The 18951-nt window shown below is 40.8% G+C and overlaps 1 protein-coding gene across 1 annotated transcript; it reads left to right on the top strand.

The window, feature by feature from the left end:
• Window positions 1-337: 337 nt before the first annotated feature.
• Window positions 338-2350, top strand: LOC119652534 (cuticle protein 18.7). The gene is made up of 2 exons (XM_038056736.1): window positions 338-493; window positions 903-2350. The coding sequence occupies exons 1-2, from the start codon at window positions 482-484 to the stop codon at window positions 1917-1919; spliced, it is 1029 nt and encodes a 342-aa protein (XP_037912664.1). The 5' UTR covers window positions 338-481; the 3' UTR covers window positions 1920-2350.
• Window positions 2351-18951: the final 16601 nt, after the last annotated feature.

Below are 18951 nucleotides of genomic sequence, written 5' to 3'. Positions count from 1 at the left end.
CCTTAACTTACAACGCCCCTCAAGATCACTTCATGCGAAACTAGTCTTACCTTTGGCATACCACCGGCACTTACAATGGTAATAATAATTATATCAAAGCGCGCCTATTTGGAGATTTGTGTATGGAAATTAATACTAACGATCAGTGGATCGCTTTAGCGGATTGCGGATGAAGGCGCAGAGGCAATCGTTGTATGTGGCGAAAGCAAGGTCATGGGTTTTAGAATTCGATCGCGCAAAATCCCACCCTCCTGTAAGATTTAAGGCAATCTAGAGTAGTTACCAAGAAATATAGTGCAAGCGTATGATTTTACGGCCCCGGTGGCGTAGGATGGGTGGCCGCTGATATCGATTTGGGTATATATTGGGGCCCCTCTCACTAGATCAGCACAGTTCGCTAACAGTCCTAGTCCATTCTAGGAGGTTTATAGCTCAGAAGGATATTTATTATTCAGAGCCTCTAACTCGAAGAGTCATCAGAATGAGAGCTTTTGTAAGTACCCAGGAAACCGCAACGAGTCAGTCTTTGATTTTGATAAGAAATCTAAAATATCTAATACAGTATAATTACGAGTTATTCGGTTCAACAATTACTTTAATGTGGATTATCTCATGTCTGTGATCGTTTTATTATTGCATAATAAACGCGAGCCGGTGCACATGGACATGCTTGGCTGACTTATCAATTGCATCTCGCATGTATACGTAATTGATGTGTAAATTGATTAGAATTTGCGCGGTTTCCAATTTGCTAACTGCAAATCGAAATGCTTGAATGTAGTGTGGTTCCTATTTTTCTGATATTTTTTTAAGATAAAAATTGTGGACGGGCAGAAAGTGTGCATTGTTTTTTGACTACCGCCATACGCTTATCCTCATATATTATATAATTCTCATTCCAGGTGGTAGTTGCGACCCTTCTTTTGGCGTCAACATGTTCGGCTTCCATTTATGGTGCTGTGTCGACACAATACCTTTCACAAGATCATTATGGAGGATACGCATACGGATATGCCGAGCCAAATTCCCAGAAACAGGAAACACGCTCTGCTGATGGAACGACACATGGATCATACTCATACGTTGATGCAAATGGTCTTCTTCAATCAGTTTCGTACATTGCTGATCCCCATAATGGATTCCGTGCCTCTGGAACCAACTTCCCACAAGCACCAGCACCAGTTGCGCCTGTAGTTCCTCATGCTCCCGCTCCTTGGGCTTATGCTGCTGGACCAATTCATATTCCGGTGATCACACCTCTCGGCGTTCCTGCTGATACCCCTGATGTTGCCGCTGCTAAGGCTGCTCACTTCGCCGCTCATGCTGCTGCTCGTTATGGACATCACTTGCATAAAAGATCACTCTGGGGAGGTCATGCCGCTTGGGCTCCAGCTCCTGTCATCCACAACGGTGTTCCAGTTGATACCCCTGAAGTGCAACATGCCAAAGCTGCTCACTTCGCTGCCCATGCTAAAGCCGCTGCTGAAACCCATGCCTACCCCGGAAACGCTATTGCCCCAGCTGCACCACATGGTGGTTACCATGTCCCTGTTATTCATAATGGAGTTCCAGTAGACACACCTGAAGTACAACACGCTAAAGCAGCCCATCTTGCCGCCCTCTCAAAGGCTTCCGCTCAAGCTGCCGCTGCTCCAGCTGCCTATCCAGGTGCTTATGCTCATCCAGGCGCTTATGCTCATCCTGGCGCTTATGCTCACGCCCCGGCTGCCCCATACCAAGGACCAATCCACATCCCAGTTATTCAAAACGGAGTCCCTGTAGAACCAGCAGAAGTACAACATGCTCGTGCTGCCCATTTGGCCGCTCTTTCCGGAGCAGGTGCCGGTGGACATGGTGGTTACGCTGGCGGTCCCTGGACCGAGGACGGCCAATACCATCATGACGCCCATGGCTGGTAAAGTACTCATAACAACTCTCATTCCCACCTAGTCCTTCACAAAGAAACTGCCAGGAGGAAATGTCAAATATTTTGACATGCCTCAAGAGGGAATTTCACCTTCTTTCATCTACGTCTTCCGTTTTCTTTACATTCCTCTTCAAATCTCCAATCGGACTCTGAACCAAATTAAAAACACCGACCCAGGCACCGTTAAATGGACGCGATATTCACATCGACTCGTACAGAATTTTCTGGATCTGAAAATCCTGGTGATACATTTTACAAAATATATAATAAAGCTAATAGGTCTTATGTTATTTTAAAGTTAAAGACATACTTAAATTAATTTTCATGTAAAAAATGTAAAAAAAATGGAAATATTATTGTAAATAATGTTGTAGACAAACGCAAAGAACATGCAATAAATGTGTATTTATCTGAAAATCAAAAGATTTGTTTCTCTCTTTGAAAACAATAAAGTAAAGCCACTTGTATTCTAAGTGCGACATATGTTAGACTCACTCTAGTGAAATAGACGTTTTTTAAGATTTATCGACAACTGGAATAATGCTATGAGCATGGGCTAAGTAGAGGAAAATCTTGGCAAGGCCGTCTGAACCTAATAGCAGACATAAATTAACGTTAATAAATCGATCAAATGTCTGATATAATTATTATTGCTCAGCGAAAAATAATGTTTCATTTAAATGTTATGGGCACCAGGTCAAAGCAATAATTTATCTCACCATTTATGATTGAACGTGCACAAAAGAGGTGACAAATTTGAGTTGAGGGCCAGATCATCTGGGAAAAAGGGAGTGCACTTTGTGTTCCTGGCGCTGGAGCTTTCTCAACTTTTCACATTAGCACTACATCTGCAGAAAAGGTATACGCAATACGATGAGAAAGCGACATGTTATTTGTGCGAAGTGTACTTTCTTTCTTTCACCACAATTTTAGGCTGTTAGATCAAGATCAAGATCACGACTTGCTAGAAGATTATCTCTTAAAGGTTGTTCTAGTTGCTCGGTACCCGCCTTTAGAAACTCTGAATGGATACCATATACGCCAGGTGCTTTGAAGTTCTCAGAGGATAACAGCTCTTGCGTTTCAGTGGTAACCGCCACTTTTACAATTCTTCAGTTTCTTTTGTAACAATTTCGTATCGAAAGGTTTGTGGAGACCACTTATTCTCATCCGTCCAATTTAATTGCTTCTTCTCCCGTATGATGTACTTCCAAGTTCATAATGACTCTATTCTGGAGTTTACGAAAATACCAACTTAGCTAGCTTATCCCGTTTTGGAACTCTGCATAGTCCTGACGTTTTTCTTCCTCCTTCCAATTCTGTACAGTATGTTATCACGGAGCCTCTGTCGGACTTTATAAAATTTTCTTATAGTCACGAAGAGCCAGACCCATATTCACTCTTATGAGATCAGATCAAGACTAGATCATTCTGGATACGTTACGCATCACCTCTCACCAGTAACCTGGGATTGTGAAATGACGCATTCAGGCCGTGCATAGAGAATTGTTCAGCGTGGTAACTTCTAACAGTATGGATATCAGGATACAAGCTCGTTAATCGTATAACGCTAACCTGATTTACTTGTCCAATACCACAGAGTTTATTAAACCGAGCGCATGCATCTTTTGCCAGCTTTGCTGCCAGTAGAAGAGAAAAAGTTTATTGACATAAGCGTAGTCTAGAAAATAGCTAGAAATGTCTGCAGTCAGTTTGGATCCGCGTAGTGTGACTAGACTAATGTCGCACTGTCAAGGATTTGGTTCGCTCAAGATCAATTTCTCTGAGAACCACCGCATTTGGCGGTGTAACATCGCCCACGCTCTCATTTACTCCTAATGGCTCCTTTCTTCAAAGAAAGTATTCTTTTGTTTTCGATTTATCGCCTTCTCCGATTCGCATTTCCGCACAACTTAGACGTGATTCAAACTAAAGTTGTTGTTCCTCTATTTCTTTATTTTGTTTGGATCAAAGACCATTATAGTTCTTCATTTTCCAAATAAAATTGACGCCCTACTATTTCTTGATGTGATTGGACATCAATCTTTCCGGGAAAAAGTTAAGCATTATAAGCTGCTGACTTTTCCTGGACAGTTCAAATACCAAAATGAAATGTGCCTTACTTGTAGATTTATCTTTTCTGCCCCACATGAACTTTCCCAGATTCACGTCCGCATGGATCTCATTTCACATACTGGTGTCACAACTCTCCCCCAAATTTGTATTTGTAATATATGACGTATTTGACTTCGCGATGGTTGAGGGGATAGAAAGTTACACCTCTTAATCTCGTTGCTCTGGGTTCAAATCCCAATCTTCATAAGTGTCTGTGTACGCTTTATGTTTTTCTCGCTGCTATGGGCTTATCAACTGCACAGTATTAAATGCGATGATAATGACACGGAAGCACCGTTTCTTGAAAAATGGTGGAGAATGAATGATAATATCAACAAAGACTGTGTCGATCCCCTATACTCCACTAAGGCAGCGTTAGCTACATGGTCTATTAAACGGTTCATCTCCCTATATCTTTTAGTGGGAATAGTGGGACGCAAGTCAACTATATTCTAATAAGACGTCGCCATTTCCTCACCATCACTAGCGGCAAACCCGTTTTCTATAAGATGATTGCCCCTCAGCATAGGCGGCTGATTGGTCTTCTATGTATGAAGTCACTGTTTCGTCCTTGGTGGTTTTACGGGAGTAGCTGTCATGTAAACTGAACCCCATGGTCTTCTTAAGGCACAGATTGATTTTGGGAAAAGAGGCAAAGAGACCCCTGCTATGACAAGCAATAACGGTACCAGTTTAAACTAAGTACACGGCTCAGCATTCATACTGGTGGATGCAAGATCCACCCGAATCTTTACCGAAATAAGGAGTACGGCACACGAAATTAAGCACAACTTCACGGTTGAGACCCGAAGGTATCTTTATTCGCTTGGACGTAACCACAACCCCCACGAAAATCACACTAGAGAGACCAGAAAGTACTCGAACTAGGAATTCCCTCGCGATATGTAAATTCAGAGGGCTATCCCGATTCTCATGGTACCAGTATACCACTGGTAAAGTTTCGTGATTCAAGCCACTTTAAGTGAACTTCCGCTCAAGCTCAGGTCACATAACAGGCGATCACCTAAAATATTTAAATGATGGTCCATGAGGCGGTCAAAGGGTAGTATCGGTCCCAGGGCGAAACGTCGATTGGTACCCAAGATGGAGCATAAAACGTAAGAAATGCCTGCTGAACCAACACCAACAGCTCTACTACCAAACCCTATCTCCACCTCCACGTGGTGATCGCTGAGAATTCTTTCTTAATGGAAAACTGCAAATGGAGAAGAATCAAGGCGAGTCTCTCGCGCCTAAAAACAGGACAAATTGTACCAACTGGTCCTCCAGGTTGGGGGTTGAGTAGAGCTGACAACCCTACGAGGAAAACGATGTTAAGAAGCCAAACAGGAGCCTCGGACAGGAAACGACGAACCCCGCAACGACAATGGCATAACGCTTTGCGCTTTTTCTCATGGAACGTGTGCTCCCTATACAGACCGAAGTAGCTAGTCAATACCCTGTCCGAATATAAGAGTGATGTAATAGCGTTGCAGGAGATGCGCTGGACAGGCATCGGTTTCCTGCAGAAGAGCCACTACACCATATATTATAGCGGCGATCCAGTAAACCATGTGCTCGGAGTAGGTTTCTTAGTCAGCCAAAAGATGAAACCCGCTGTTATCGTCTTTGAAAATATAAGAGAAGGCTAAGCCTCATTAACATTCGCGCCCCTACAGAGGAGACTGTAGAGTCGGAGAAGGATACCCTCTACGAGGCAGTTGAGTGGACCCTCGAAGCCTATCCCAAGTATGATATCAAAATCATACTTGGAGATTTCTACAGTCAATTAGTGAGGGATCCCGTATTCAGGTGATAGGTCGGCTCCCGTAGTTTACATAGGGATACCAATGATAACGAACTGCGCATTATTCAGTTAGCAGCATTACACGAAATGTTTGTTGGAAGTACCTAGTTGGCGTGAAAGCGAGCCACAAGCATATGTGGCCCTCTCCAGAAGGGACTACTTTCAAACAAATTGACCACGTGTTGATTGAACGCCACCACCTCTCAGCGTTGATGAATATCAGAACATATAGAGGGGCCAATACAGACTCGGACCACTATCTCGTTGCCATGGTGCTCGAATTACGACACGAACTACAATTTCCTCTGATAATCAGGTAAGAGTGAATCCAGAAGCCATCCACAACACAGCCATCCGCGACACAAGAGGGAAATGGATGCCGCAATAACCGCAGTTAGCAGAGGTCCTGGAGATGAAGCATCGACAAATGATCTTCACAGCCACCTGAAGAACGTTATCATTGATACGGCCATAAATATAATTGGCCCCAGCCGCAAAAAGAGTCGGAACGGCTCGTTTGACGACGACTGTAAGCTAGCTACGGAACGGACGATTGCCGCATATCGAGTAATATTGCATTCTCAAAGAACGCGGGCACGCGCAGAGACCTATCATGAACTTCATCGAGCGGAGAAGTGACTTCACAGACGAAAAGAGGAAGCCTGGAGAACCAACGAGTCTGTGAACTCGAAGAGTACAGGAAGCAATTACACCAGGCGCGGAAGTTTTACCAACAAGTCAGCACAATGAAGCCTTATTCACCTCGATGCTCATCCTGCTGAGACAAAGTGGGAAATCTGATTTCCGACAGAATAGGCATATTGTAGCGACGGGTTGAGTATTTTGATGAGCTACTGAACAACCAGAAAATTGGCGAGTTGAAAGTTTCGCCAACTGAAGACGACGGACAAATAATTTCACCACCAAGTGTAGGAGAAACCGTCCGTGCAATTCATCGGCTTAAAAATCATAGGCCGTCAGGAGCCGATGGAATTACAGCCGAATTGGTTAAATATTTAGGGAACGATTTACACCAAGTGGTTCATCAACTTGTGCTCAAGGCGTGGGACAGCGAATCAATGCCTGACGATTGGCAACGAGGCATTATCTGTCTCATGCATAAAAAGGGAGATATCATACAGTGCAGCTTTTATTGAGGTGGATGGCTGAGTACCATCTATAAGATATTCTCCGCTATGGTGGTAGACGGATAGCCTCATAAGCCCAGTATATTATTGGCCCATTCCAAAGAGATTCACTCCAGGCAAATCCGCAACAGATCAAATTTCCTCTCTGCGATAAGCAATGCAAATCTTTTGGAATATGGACACTAGTTGCATCATCTATTCATCGACTTTAAAGCCGCCTATGATAGCATAGCCAGGGTAAAACTGTACACGGCCATGAGAAATGAGAAAGGTATCTCGACGAAATTGATAAGACGGACTAGCCTGACCCTGACCAATGTGCGAGGCCAGATAAAAGCAATGGTCTTGAGAGTGCCATTCAACAACCTGGCCCTCGAGAAAGTGATCCGTGATGCTGAGGTAAATGCAAGAGGTACGATCCTCTTTAAGTCCAGCCAACTACTGGCCTATGCTGACAATATGGACATCATAGGAAGAACCACCCGAGACGTACAAACTGCCTTCATCCAGATCGAGCAGGCGGCGCGAGATCTTGGGCTGCACATCAATGGAGGCAAGACAAAATATGTAGTGGCAACGTCAGCACCGAAAACCAAAAGAACGAACCACATCACATCACATCAAGATGGGAGAATATAACTTTAAGACCGTTGATAATTTGTCATATCTAGGGTCAAAAATCACAACCGATAACAGCAACGATGATGACATCCGCCCGCGGTTGTTGGCAACCAACAGAGCCTATTTCCGGTTTCAAAAACTATTCCGCTCGAAACGTCTCACCATAGGGTCAAAGCTCTTACTGTACAAGACAATGACCTTCCCAGTCCTCATGTATTCCTCGGAGACTTAGGTTCTTAGTAAGAAGAATTGCGAACTCTTGGCCGTGTTCGGGAGAAGAAACTTCCGAAAAATTTTTGGCCTCGAACATGAGGATGGACGATTCCGTAGCTTATATATAAAGACGAAACCTATGAGCGATACCATGATCGTCAAGTTGTGGATAAAATCCGTCTCAATAGGTTACGGTGGGCGGGTCACTTAAGTCATATGGATGAGGATGATCCCACCTGGAAAGTCTATAAGGGCAATTTCTATGGTAGGAAAAGAAGACGAGGCAAACCTTGCCTGAGATGGAGCGATGGCGTAGGTCAGGACGCCAGACAGCTTTTCGGGATATCGAATTGGTGGAACTCGGCTCAAAACCGGAATGTCTGGAGTTCCTTACTAAGGAAGGTCTAAACCGCATTCCGGTTGTTGCGCCGTCACTCAAGACGACAATGTCTCCACTTCGCTCTGATGCTAGAAAAAACGCGCTGGGGTCAACTGATCTATCACGATTCAAAGTATAAATTTCGAGGTGTGGCAGATATACCAAAACTGTTCAATGTGCGCATCACAGAAGAGCCCTTTCGTCAATCCCATTGGTCTTCTCATGGACACTATCACGAGGGACATTCAGTGTCCAGCGCCTTACATAATGCATTGTTCAGGTGATGTTTCCCAGCATATCACAACAGCATGAGGCGTTTTTGATGGCCGATCCCAATGTAACAGGAACTAAGACTGTTAGTAAAAGCGACACGTCCACATCTAACTGATTTGGAAACTTAGCGACTCCATTCCGATCGGCCTTTACCGAGCAAATTGGCGAAACCGATCAAAGCCGCGATTCCACTTCTGAACGGGACAAAGGCTGAAGAAGTAGAATTGGATAAAGTGTCGAATCCGTTTTAGGCGAGCCAGCCCCATTACTGAACCGGTAAGCTTTATTAACAACAAAATAAAAAGTAAACAGAAAATTAAAAACACAGTGTGGATGCAAAAGATTTATTTTTCGGCATTCTCCCATTATAACTGCTCTCCTCCTGCTGCTGAGAAATCATATTACTATTGGGTATAAAAAGAAAATACTCGATTTAATTTGCAGTTGCTATGCCCGCTACTGATGGCCATTTCACGTTCCTCTGAGCTTAGTCAACTTGAAGTTTCATTAACGCATTGAATTTTCTGAATGTATTCACACTCGTTTTCAACCCTTAACATTCCTGACATTTTGACATATTTTCCTTTGGAGTAAGAAATCCAACTTATAGCTGGAATACGTGTTTTACCCTACTAGATCATCTTGGGTGTAACAGAAGAAAAGATTGGGCACATGGTTGTAGAAACAAATTGAAAACTGAATAAGGAATGCCTTGTTATTTAAGTAATTATCTTTTTAAGGTTTAGTGTGAAACAAATGCCGACTCAATGTCTATCACAACAGATTTACTCGGTGTGGTCTGTGAATCCCCTTACATATAGCAAGTGGTTTCATTTTGTATTAAGTTTGAGGGATACACCCATACATCTCTTTCACCAAATATCGTTATACGGGATATCGAATGAAAGGGCACAATCAGTACTTTTTGAAGCTGATTTTGGTTGAAACAGAGCGGAGTGAGGGCTCAAAATGTGTGCCCCATAAAGTGAAGCAGAGCTCGTTCTCAGAAACTGTGCAACCAAAAAATTTGAAAAAGTGCACCTATACGAAATCTAAGTCTCAAAATATTCGTACACACCATTCCTATATCTGCTCAAATACAGTTAATAATAGCATATTATTATATTTTAGAAATTTACCCGAAAGCCCGACTTTAGTTCATGCAATGGAAGATTTTTCACAAAGGATAATATAAGCCATAACCTTGCGAAGTTTGAATGAAATCTAACTATTGTTCACAAAGTTTTCCAGGGTCAAAACTTCGCATTTCAGGTGAATTTATTGCACTCTATAATAATAATAATAATCGTTGGCGCAACAATCCATGTTGGATCAGGGCCTTGAAGTGTGTTAGAGCACTTCATTCAAGACCGTAACGGTACACTAGGAGGCAATGTGGTCAGCATTGCGCTCGCCCGAGATTATTACCCTGATTTGACTCAGGTACTCATTCACAGCTGAGTCGACTGGTATCCGACGTTAAATCACGATACAAATCCCACTGCCACCAGCGAGAGTTGAACCGCGACCTTCCGTATGACAGCCTTGCGCTCTAACCACTCAGCTATCCGGACACTCTAAGACGTGTATAATGGCATCATCATCATATAAATTTGTCTTATGTGGGGGCTGATAACTACTGCCAAGGGACGGTTCAACGGAGGGGCATATCCGTTTGGTTTTATGTTAATTTACGTTGCATTTCCTTTTTGGTTGTTTTTTATGAAATTGATACAAACTTTCTCCTTCTTTTCCATGGACCCCTAGGCAAAGGTGAGTCAGTCTTTGCCATGGACGAAACCGTAGACGTCCGTTTTTTCTTAGATTTTTTTTTATTTTTATACATAATTCAAACTTCGAGCTCTGCACGTTTTACAAAATAGCTTCAATGCATTTGTTAGTTGCTTGCACTATTCACTTGGCCCCCTACTCACTGCACTACAGGAAAGTAACACTTTCTGAGTTGTTTGTGAATTAGACCAAATAGCCAAGCATATATGTTGCGATCGAAAGAAAATTGCTTAATTGGTAGAAATTCAAACCAAGATTAATTTCTAGGGGAAGTTTCCAAAATTCATTTCATTTCGCCGCATTTGTCAACATTTGCTGTATACATACATGTACAAATGTTATTGAAAGCCACATACACATTGGATGTAAATATTTGTGTAATAAAAACTTGATTAAAGACAAGTGTTCACATAAATGTTGCGTGCAAAAAGATGGATATAGTCTGGAAGTCACAACAGAAACAATTACCTGCAACGAATCTTAACATTGGCTACTTAGAGTGGTAATTACTCAAGATCAATGTTAATGAAATCAATTGGGATCGGTATTTTAACGCACATATTCCTCGTGGGTAAGTAGGTGTGCTGAATTTTTATGACCGTAACATTCTAGCGCGAAAATACGGCCTTTTATTGTAAAGCTCTAAAAGGCAAAGAAAATGTTAAATATGCAAGTGTTAGGTAATAATTACGTTCATAGTTGAATAGCGGAATTACTTAATGTATTCTATCTTAGCATGATTAAGTAGAATGTAGGTTTTTGTGATCTATTATTGAAGCCAGAAAACGGGCAGGCGACGATTATATCAAAAGTCTAACATTAATTGAAATAGCTTTTAAAATGAAATTAATCACTATATTATTAATTAATTAACTCACATCAATCCACCGTCGAAAAAGAACAAGAATTGCACTAGCCCAATACCGTAGAACGGATATGCTATCGAGCCAGAAACATGATCAAAATCAATCAATCATTCATGAAAGGTGAAACTGATGTACATCGATGACCATTCTAAGTAGCCAAGACGGGAGAGTTATCCCAAAACCTGAAAAGTTGGCGAAAATGACAGTATACTAAAGCTAAACCGAAGTTGACACGCTTTGGCTTACTTCGATATCCGTGTTCGGCTGTTTTGTTCTACAAACAAAACCTTAAAAAGCAATCGCTCCTTCTTGAGCAGCCTATTGCAAGATCCTGTCGGTCAAAAGTCGATTTAAAAAATTCAATAAAAGTCTACAATAAAATCTGTCCCTTTAAAGGTTACTGTTAAAGGATGATTTGGTGAGTGTCATAAAGCTTAGCTATTCTTGTTAGTGTTTTTGTAAAAGTTTCGCTTGTATCCGCCTTAATTTTTCTTTTAAATTATTTAACGAGTACGACTGAAATAAGTTTTTTCCGGGAAATTTGGATTCAAATTTTCATTTCAGAATCTCAAGCCATGGTGATTAGTGTAACTAGAAAAGCTTTTAAACAAGGTTCGAAAAAGAAGACTGAGAAAAAATTGAATTGAAAACAAAAAAAAATTTACGATACCACCTTAAAATTATTATCAAATGTCCTAAAAACGAAGAAGCATCATTAATGCTTAATTTCAATTAAGCAAAATTGGACAGCCCCTAGCTACCATGAACAATGCTTAAACAAGTCGGGGAACCGGAAGTGAGACGCTTCAGGTATGAAAGGTTTTGCGTATTTATTTTATAAAGATATTTCAGTGTTTATTTGTATTAGTATATAGCACGTAATATCTGCATAGATTATGTGAGAATGTCCAGTTTCAAGTGATATTGAAGTCTTGAATTTGCACAGAAGCGACAGCTTTCAGCTATTATAATTTTATTAGTAATTGTGCGATTTTCACAAAATGCTCTGTGCTGTACCTTATATTACTGTAATTTCGTGATTCTATGACGAACTTAAGGGGGGGGGGGATTTCCTTCCAATTACTAAAAATTATAGTAATGTACTGTTATTAACTTTATTTGAACAGGTGTCTGTATGGAGTTCGGTATCGGTATAATTAGGCACCATAAAATGGCAGCCTCTTGACTTTTTTCAGATTTTTCGGTTAAGTAATTTCTGGGTCCCTTAAAGAAATGATCGCTTTTAACTCACCGCACTCCCCACCTTTCCTCCAAATGTCAAAACGAAGACCGGCTTCGAAAAGTACTAATCGAGACCTTTAATTTGATACCACACTATTTGATAAAGAAAAATTACGCCCCCCTTAAATTCGACGTAAAAGGATGTAACTCACTATATGCATGAGTGTTCACAGTTTCCAACTTTCTACCAAATCTGGTGTTAATCGCTACAACTATCTCCGAGAAAAATGCGTGTGACGGGCAAACAGATAGACAGTAAACCGATTTTAATAAGCTTTTGTGTTTACACAAAACTTTAAAAAACGGCGAATGGCTCAAAATTACCATAAAACTGCGTACTTGGACAACGAAAAAACCAGCTCGAAAGATTTTAACAAATCAAGTTCATCAAGGAATTTACATAAAGCAGTACCGATTGTGATGCAAACTTCTTTCACAGTTCCTTTCTGTGCTCCTGCGGCTCATCTCTAATATTGGTGGCCAACAAGATATTGTGAGCCAATGTGAATCTGGTTTATCCGAGAAACTGAACATACAGAAGATCAAATAAGAAATTTGAAAAAAAAACTGATATATTGAAATCTCTTGGCAGTATGCTCTAAATAATGCACACATTGGCCTTGATGATAGACGCAATGCTGCAACAAACACGGCATCAACCATGAGGTATGCGGACAAACGTCAAAAATTCAATATAGAACCCATAGAAAATCCTGATGCTTTTAAATAATGATTATCTGTACTATACACATAATTTAAAACATCGATGAAGAAATGGAAAAGAAAGACGGAAGATAGAAGAGCAGAGAAAAGAGGACATAGTGCTGTTGGTCGATATTACCAGCGCTCACTTCGGGAATTCCAATGACGAGAATACTTCAAGAGGATTTTTTGAATATCCTCGAATTTCTGTCCGTATCATAATAGTTGGCATCAAGGGTGAGAAAGTGCAATATAATTTCAGAGGCTTCGGCAAGTGGACGTACAGTTAATAGTGGCAAATTTGAGTAATTTACAGAAACACCCAATGAGTTTGAGAATGAAATTTTGAAATAACGCCTCTAAACTGGTTTTACTTCTACTCTAGTAGATAACAGCCAAAAAATAATTTTGAGCAACTTTTGAAGCAAAATAATCCTCTATGCGACGATAGAAATCAGTATGAATCAGTCAAAAACGGAATAGATCCAGCGGATATCAATAAAAAAAAATATAATCCACCACATCAACAAACACTGCAGTTCTTGGTTCCACAAGCGAACCGTTTTACGGCGTTTGCCTCGGGTAATTGGCAAGCCTGTGCAAAGCAATCGAGAAGTGTGAGACTCGAAGTTTCTTATTGAGCTCATATCACCAAAGAAGTTCTTAGTTATCTAGGAAGCTGAACTTTGTTGCGAAAAGGTTCATTAAATTTTTTACATTCCATTTTCCTCGGATTCCGTCAATGTATTACAGTCTATTCGCTTGCAATAGTCTGACTAAATTTTAAGTATCGGGGTCTGATAGTGCGACTTCTTCTACCACCCGCCATGTCAGTTACCTCACCTCCTTGTTGACCCCACAAAAGCAAAGGCATACCATACGCTCGCGGCCATAAGACCAGCTGAAGTGATGAAATCGATCAGCTTTTTTCCTCTTGGATTGCATTTGCAACTTAGCTTACATCAGTGCAGGACACAAAAAATGATAGAATAGGTGCACAAAACCATTATCGCGTTTCTGTCCATATTATTAGCCTGGTTCTGCAATAGGACAGTATCCAGACCCTAGAAACAAAATTGCTTGAGCATGATTGCTTTCACAACTTTCACATCGGAATACAGGACCCTTATCTTGTAGATTCTTCATAGTACAATTCATGGCTATTGTATGAGAAATATATAAAGGTAGTTCTGCAGTTTTGTCAAGCTTGCTTCCAGCAGAGAGACAGAGGCTCCAATGTGCAATAGCAAACAATTGAAAGCGTGTGCCACAGTCTACATCATACGGTTTCTGTCTCACTCTACCGTCGAAGACTCCGTCCTCATTATCGAATTTTCTGATAATTGCCGCATTTTGTGATCCTCATCGATATAGCCCCTTTTCTGGTTCACGCAGATCTGATTGCATAAACTTTCATTCAGCCAGTTCCGTTCGTGTCACTAGCTTCTCTTGCTTCCATTTATTATGCAGAAGGTAACAGGCAGGGTGTGGTATGTACCGCCTTTTCCATATGAGGATTCCTCGTACACAAATCTTTATTGGAGAAGTGCGCTAAAAATATTGTAATTTGCTCTGCCTGAATTCGATGACCACCATTATTCTTCATTCACCAAACAAACATCATGTTCTACAGTTTACTGATAAGACTAAATTTAAATATTTCCAAGAAAAAGTGGTGCGTTATATGGTGAATATCTCTGAACATCTCCAGACTCTTTTGGGCCAGCTCGAACCCTAAGCGGAAATCAGGACGTTTACTCTTCAGAGTGCAACTAGGATTCGAGTGATGTAACCTCAGCGGTGTACTACAAGGGGAGGAGGTCATCACAAAAACTTTGATTATTAAACCTTGACTTTGATCCTGGCTCCAAAATTGTTTCTCACAGGCATTTCGGCAGTATGGGAAATTGTCTCTCACACATTTTCCGGCCCTTAGAGAAAACTCCCACGACAACGATCAGAAACGAGCCTGCTGCTTGTGCATTCACCCTCTGGTTTCTAGCTGCCGTGCTAATATTCATGAAAGTGTAACTTGCCCCAAAATCGTTTTCATTCAATGAGTGACGAGTATATGGTTGCCATTTACCCTTAAACGGGATATAACGCTTCAACCACGAGTTGTGTCGAGATATTCTCAATTGTTAACGAAAGCTGTGAAGTTTCCTTTTAAGGTTTGTGTGAAAAAACCTGATTAGAATCGAGTCGATGTCTGTCTGTCTGTCACACACGATTTATTCAGAAACGGCTAGACCAATTATCATAAAATTTGGTGAGAACCTGTGGTCTGTAAATCCCTTCACTTGTAGCAAGTGGCTTAAGGGGCGTTCCGAAAAAGGAGTGCACATTTTTTTACAGAATGTAGCCATGTGTGATATCTGACGAAAATGCTTGATTAGAACTTTTCGAAACTGGTCCCATATTTGATATCGCGTGAAACGTAGGGGAGTGAGGGCTCACAATATGAACACCGTAAAGTGTAACAGGTCTCGTTCTCAGATCCGATCCAACTGAAAAATCCGAAATCACAATGGTGTATCTAAATGAAATCTAGGACTCCAAATACATTGTGTTACGATATCTGCACAAATAGAGTCAATAATAGTATATTACCATATTTTAGCCGCAAATCCCCCTTAAGATCATGTTAGAAGTACAAATTTGGCAAAGATATTAAAAATAACAAAAGGCATAGTCTTGGCCAGTATGAAAGAAATTCAATTATTATTAACAAAATTACAGAAGAGGAAACTTTGACATTTTATATTAATTTCATGCATTCTAAAGCGTGTATGACGTCATTAAAATATATCAATTCGTCAATAACCCAACAAAGTGGACGCATATGAATAAGTTTTGTAGGGAAACATTTCGTTTTAAATTTTTAATAATTTTTATATCAAAATCAATTACTAGAGACAGATATGCACATGTGTTTATGTGAACATATATGCTAATGAAGCTTTGAAGTAGTGCCTAATTCAGATAGATCAATTTCTACATTAAATCAGCGGTACTCAATATACAATGTACATACTGCATATGTCATATGTATGCTTTTGTACACAAAGTAAATTGAAAACATGTGTACAATAAATATATACGTGAATGTATGAGTATAGCATTCAGTAATAGACAATGTTTGATTGTTTAGAGTGAGCATAATATTCACGCCTGTAATATGTACGTATGTCATCTAGTTTGAACGAAATATATGAAGGAATATTTCGGGTTTTTAACCACATATGAACGCAAAAATATGCATAGAAAGTTTCTCACCAAGATGGCCACAAAACCTTTATACCCGAAGCACCAGCTTTCGGTATTTTTTAGGCTTAGAGAGCTTCCAAGTCCGGGAATTCCTTTCATCAATGAGAGGAGAGAGAAGGCAGGCAGAAAACCCCATTTCCAGGCAATCCCACCGCCGGTAGAGCTCATTCAGCTCATGTCTGCGTAAAGCTGCTGCCGAAAGCCGTCATACCTTTTACAAGAGGAAAAGGTGTTTTCCGAATTGTGCACAACTACAATGCAAAGTATACAATCAGAAGATCGTCGTCTGTATAACCGACCAGATGCGACCCTTCTAGTATATCGAGTCTTAGCAGACTATCGTAAGAAGTAGAATGGATCGCCTTGCTTTTCCTGATCCGATCCCTGTCCTCCTCAGCCCCCCTAGCGTCTCATAGAGCTGAGAGCTGTCTTTCCTTCCCTCGCTAGCCGCAAGAAATAGTTCGGCACGTGAATTGAGTTGCCTAATGAGCTTTTCGGGCACTTTCCCGGCCGTATCAAGCATACACAGCGGTCGGTATGCACCCAGAAACTCAGGGTCTCCTTTTCCTTTGCTGATTAGCGCGAATCCAGCCACCTTCTAGCGACAAGGAAAAATGATTTTATTCAGGCAAGCGCTGGACACCCCGAGCAGCAAGTCTGGCCGTTGGCGGAACACCAGTTTATATACTTCCGCAAGGATTACATCCGGACCTGGCGTCTTCCTTTCTTGGATGGTGAAAACTGCTTCCCCGAACTCTTTTATTGTAAAAAGGGAAAAGTCCTCGACGCTTACCGCGCGGTTGAAATCAAACTGTTCGCGATGCTAATCAATACTCTGCCTTTATGGCACACGCCTCCTCGCTGGCATGTAAACGTTGTGCCAAACGGCGGACCTTATGACACTCCTTCCGCTGGTCAGCAATTTCTGCCATCCGCCGGCACATGAAAGATTTGTACGGACGGGGCCCCTACTTTTCCCTCCTTGCTCTTCTAGAGCATCAAGGCGCTGTCGAAATTCCGGCATTATTTCATTCGGCGCAGGTAATCGTTCGGCAAGTCAGCTAGACGCTCCCGATATAAAAGGTTTTGTGTTTCCCTATGTGAGGAACGATGAGTGCATATATGAGAATAGTACGTGTAAATAGCTAAATATTCAATTGTGCTCTAACTTCTAAAGAGCCATTTACAGAAAAACTTGATCTGGGAAACACTGTATCAGTAATAGCTAACCTCATAGGCTTTACACTAGTAGTTCAATCTTATTCGCAAATGAGAAGAAGTTAACCTAGAACAGATACAAACAAGTCGTATTTCTTTTATAAAAACATCTCCCCGCCTCTAGCATATAATGTATATGTATATATGTATATTATGTCAGAATATTTACTTTTCGGTGCTACTGATATTCAAATTCTTAGAATTCGCAGTGGAGGGACAAATTTGTCCAACTATAACTTTGTTAGCAATAGTGCGATTGTCAGCAATCATGGTAGGATCATGCTCTATACCACAGCCTAAATTATTGCAAAATTTCATGAATCTAGGATGAATGGACATGGACATAAGGGATGTTCTGCGATCAATTACTAAAGATTACAGTGATATACTATTATATTATTGACTTTATTTGAACAGATATCAGTATGAAGGGTATTTTGGAGTCTAGGCACCATAAAGTGGTAGCTTCCTGATTATTTTCAGATTGTTCAGTTGGGTTGATTCTGAGAATGTGCCCCGTGAAACAAATGACCTTTTCCAGCCTCCCTAACCCTGACCGAAGATTCAGTCGATTCGCGTGAAATTGATAAATTTGAATTGCCATAACTTTGGCAATATAGCCGGATTTCCATGTAGTGGCAGTAATTTGCGCGATGCTGCTCTCTATGTTTTTACAATTTGGTACCCCCAGGATGAACTTGAGAGGGGGTTGGTTGGTAATACATTATTATTAAGTTTATTTGAGCAGATATTAGAATGGAATATATTTTCAGGGTAGCTTCCGAAAATGAGACCTGTCTCACTTTAAGTGTGCAGTTTTTGAGCCCTTACTAGCGCACTGTACAATTCATGCCAAAACTAATATCAGATTCTAGTCGAGACCATTCATTTGATACCCCATATGACTATATACAGTGAAAAACACATCCCACTTTCGCATGTTTTTTATGCCACTCACTCTATCCGTAAAATTTCGAAGTTCTCATATGTCAACAAAATTTCGTTCGGGTCTATTTAGCCATTTGGAAGAAAAGTGCGTGTGATAGACAGACAAACAGACAGTAAATCGATTTTAATAAGGTTTGTTTTACACAAAACCTTAAAAACGTTATCCTTAGACACCAAATCCGGAAAAAGGCTTTTCCGCGGCCTTGGGCAAGAACACGATTTCGAACGCCTTCCAGCTAAAATAGGCAAATTTACAGTGGAAACTTACCATTTGCACTGCATCGAACCTGATTGTGGATATATACCTAAGGCATAGATAAGTCCACTTAGAAATGAAGTAGAAAAATAACAAAAAATATTTTAAGAGCGGGAATACGGAAGAGTAAACAGAAGACAAGCTATTGCAGTTTATTCAAAAAATTAAGATACTATTA

This window comes from Hermetia illucens, chromosome 3 (genome assembly GCF_905115235.1).
Source record: "Hermetia illucens chromosome 3, iHerIll2.2.curated.20191125, whole genome shotgun sequence".
Classification (NCBI taxonomy): Eukaryota; Metazoa; Arthropoda; class Insecta; order Diptera; family Stratiomyidae; genus Hermetia; species Hermetia illucens.
The sequence above is the reverse complement of the archived record's forward strand: the minus strand, read 5'-3'. Positions and strand labels throughout refer to the sequence as shown.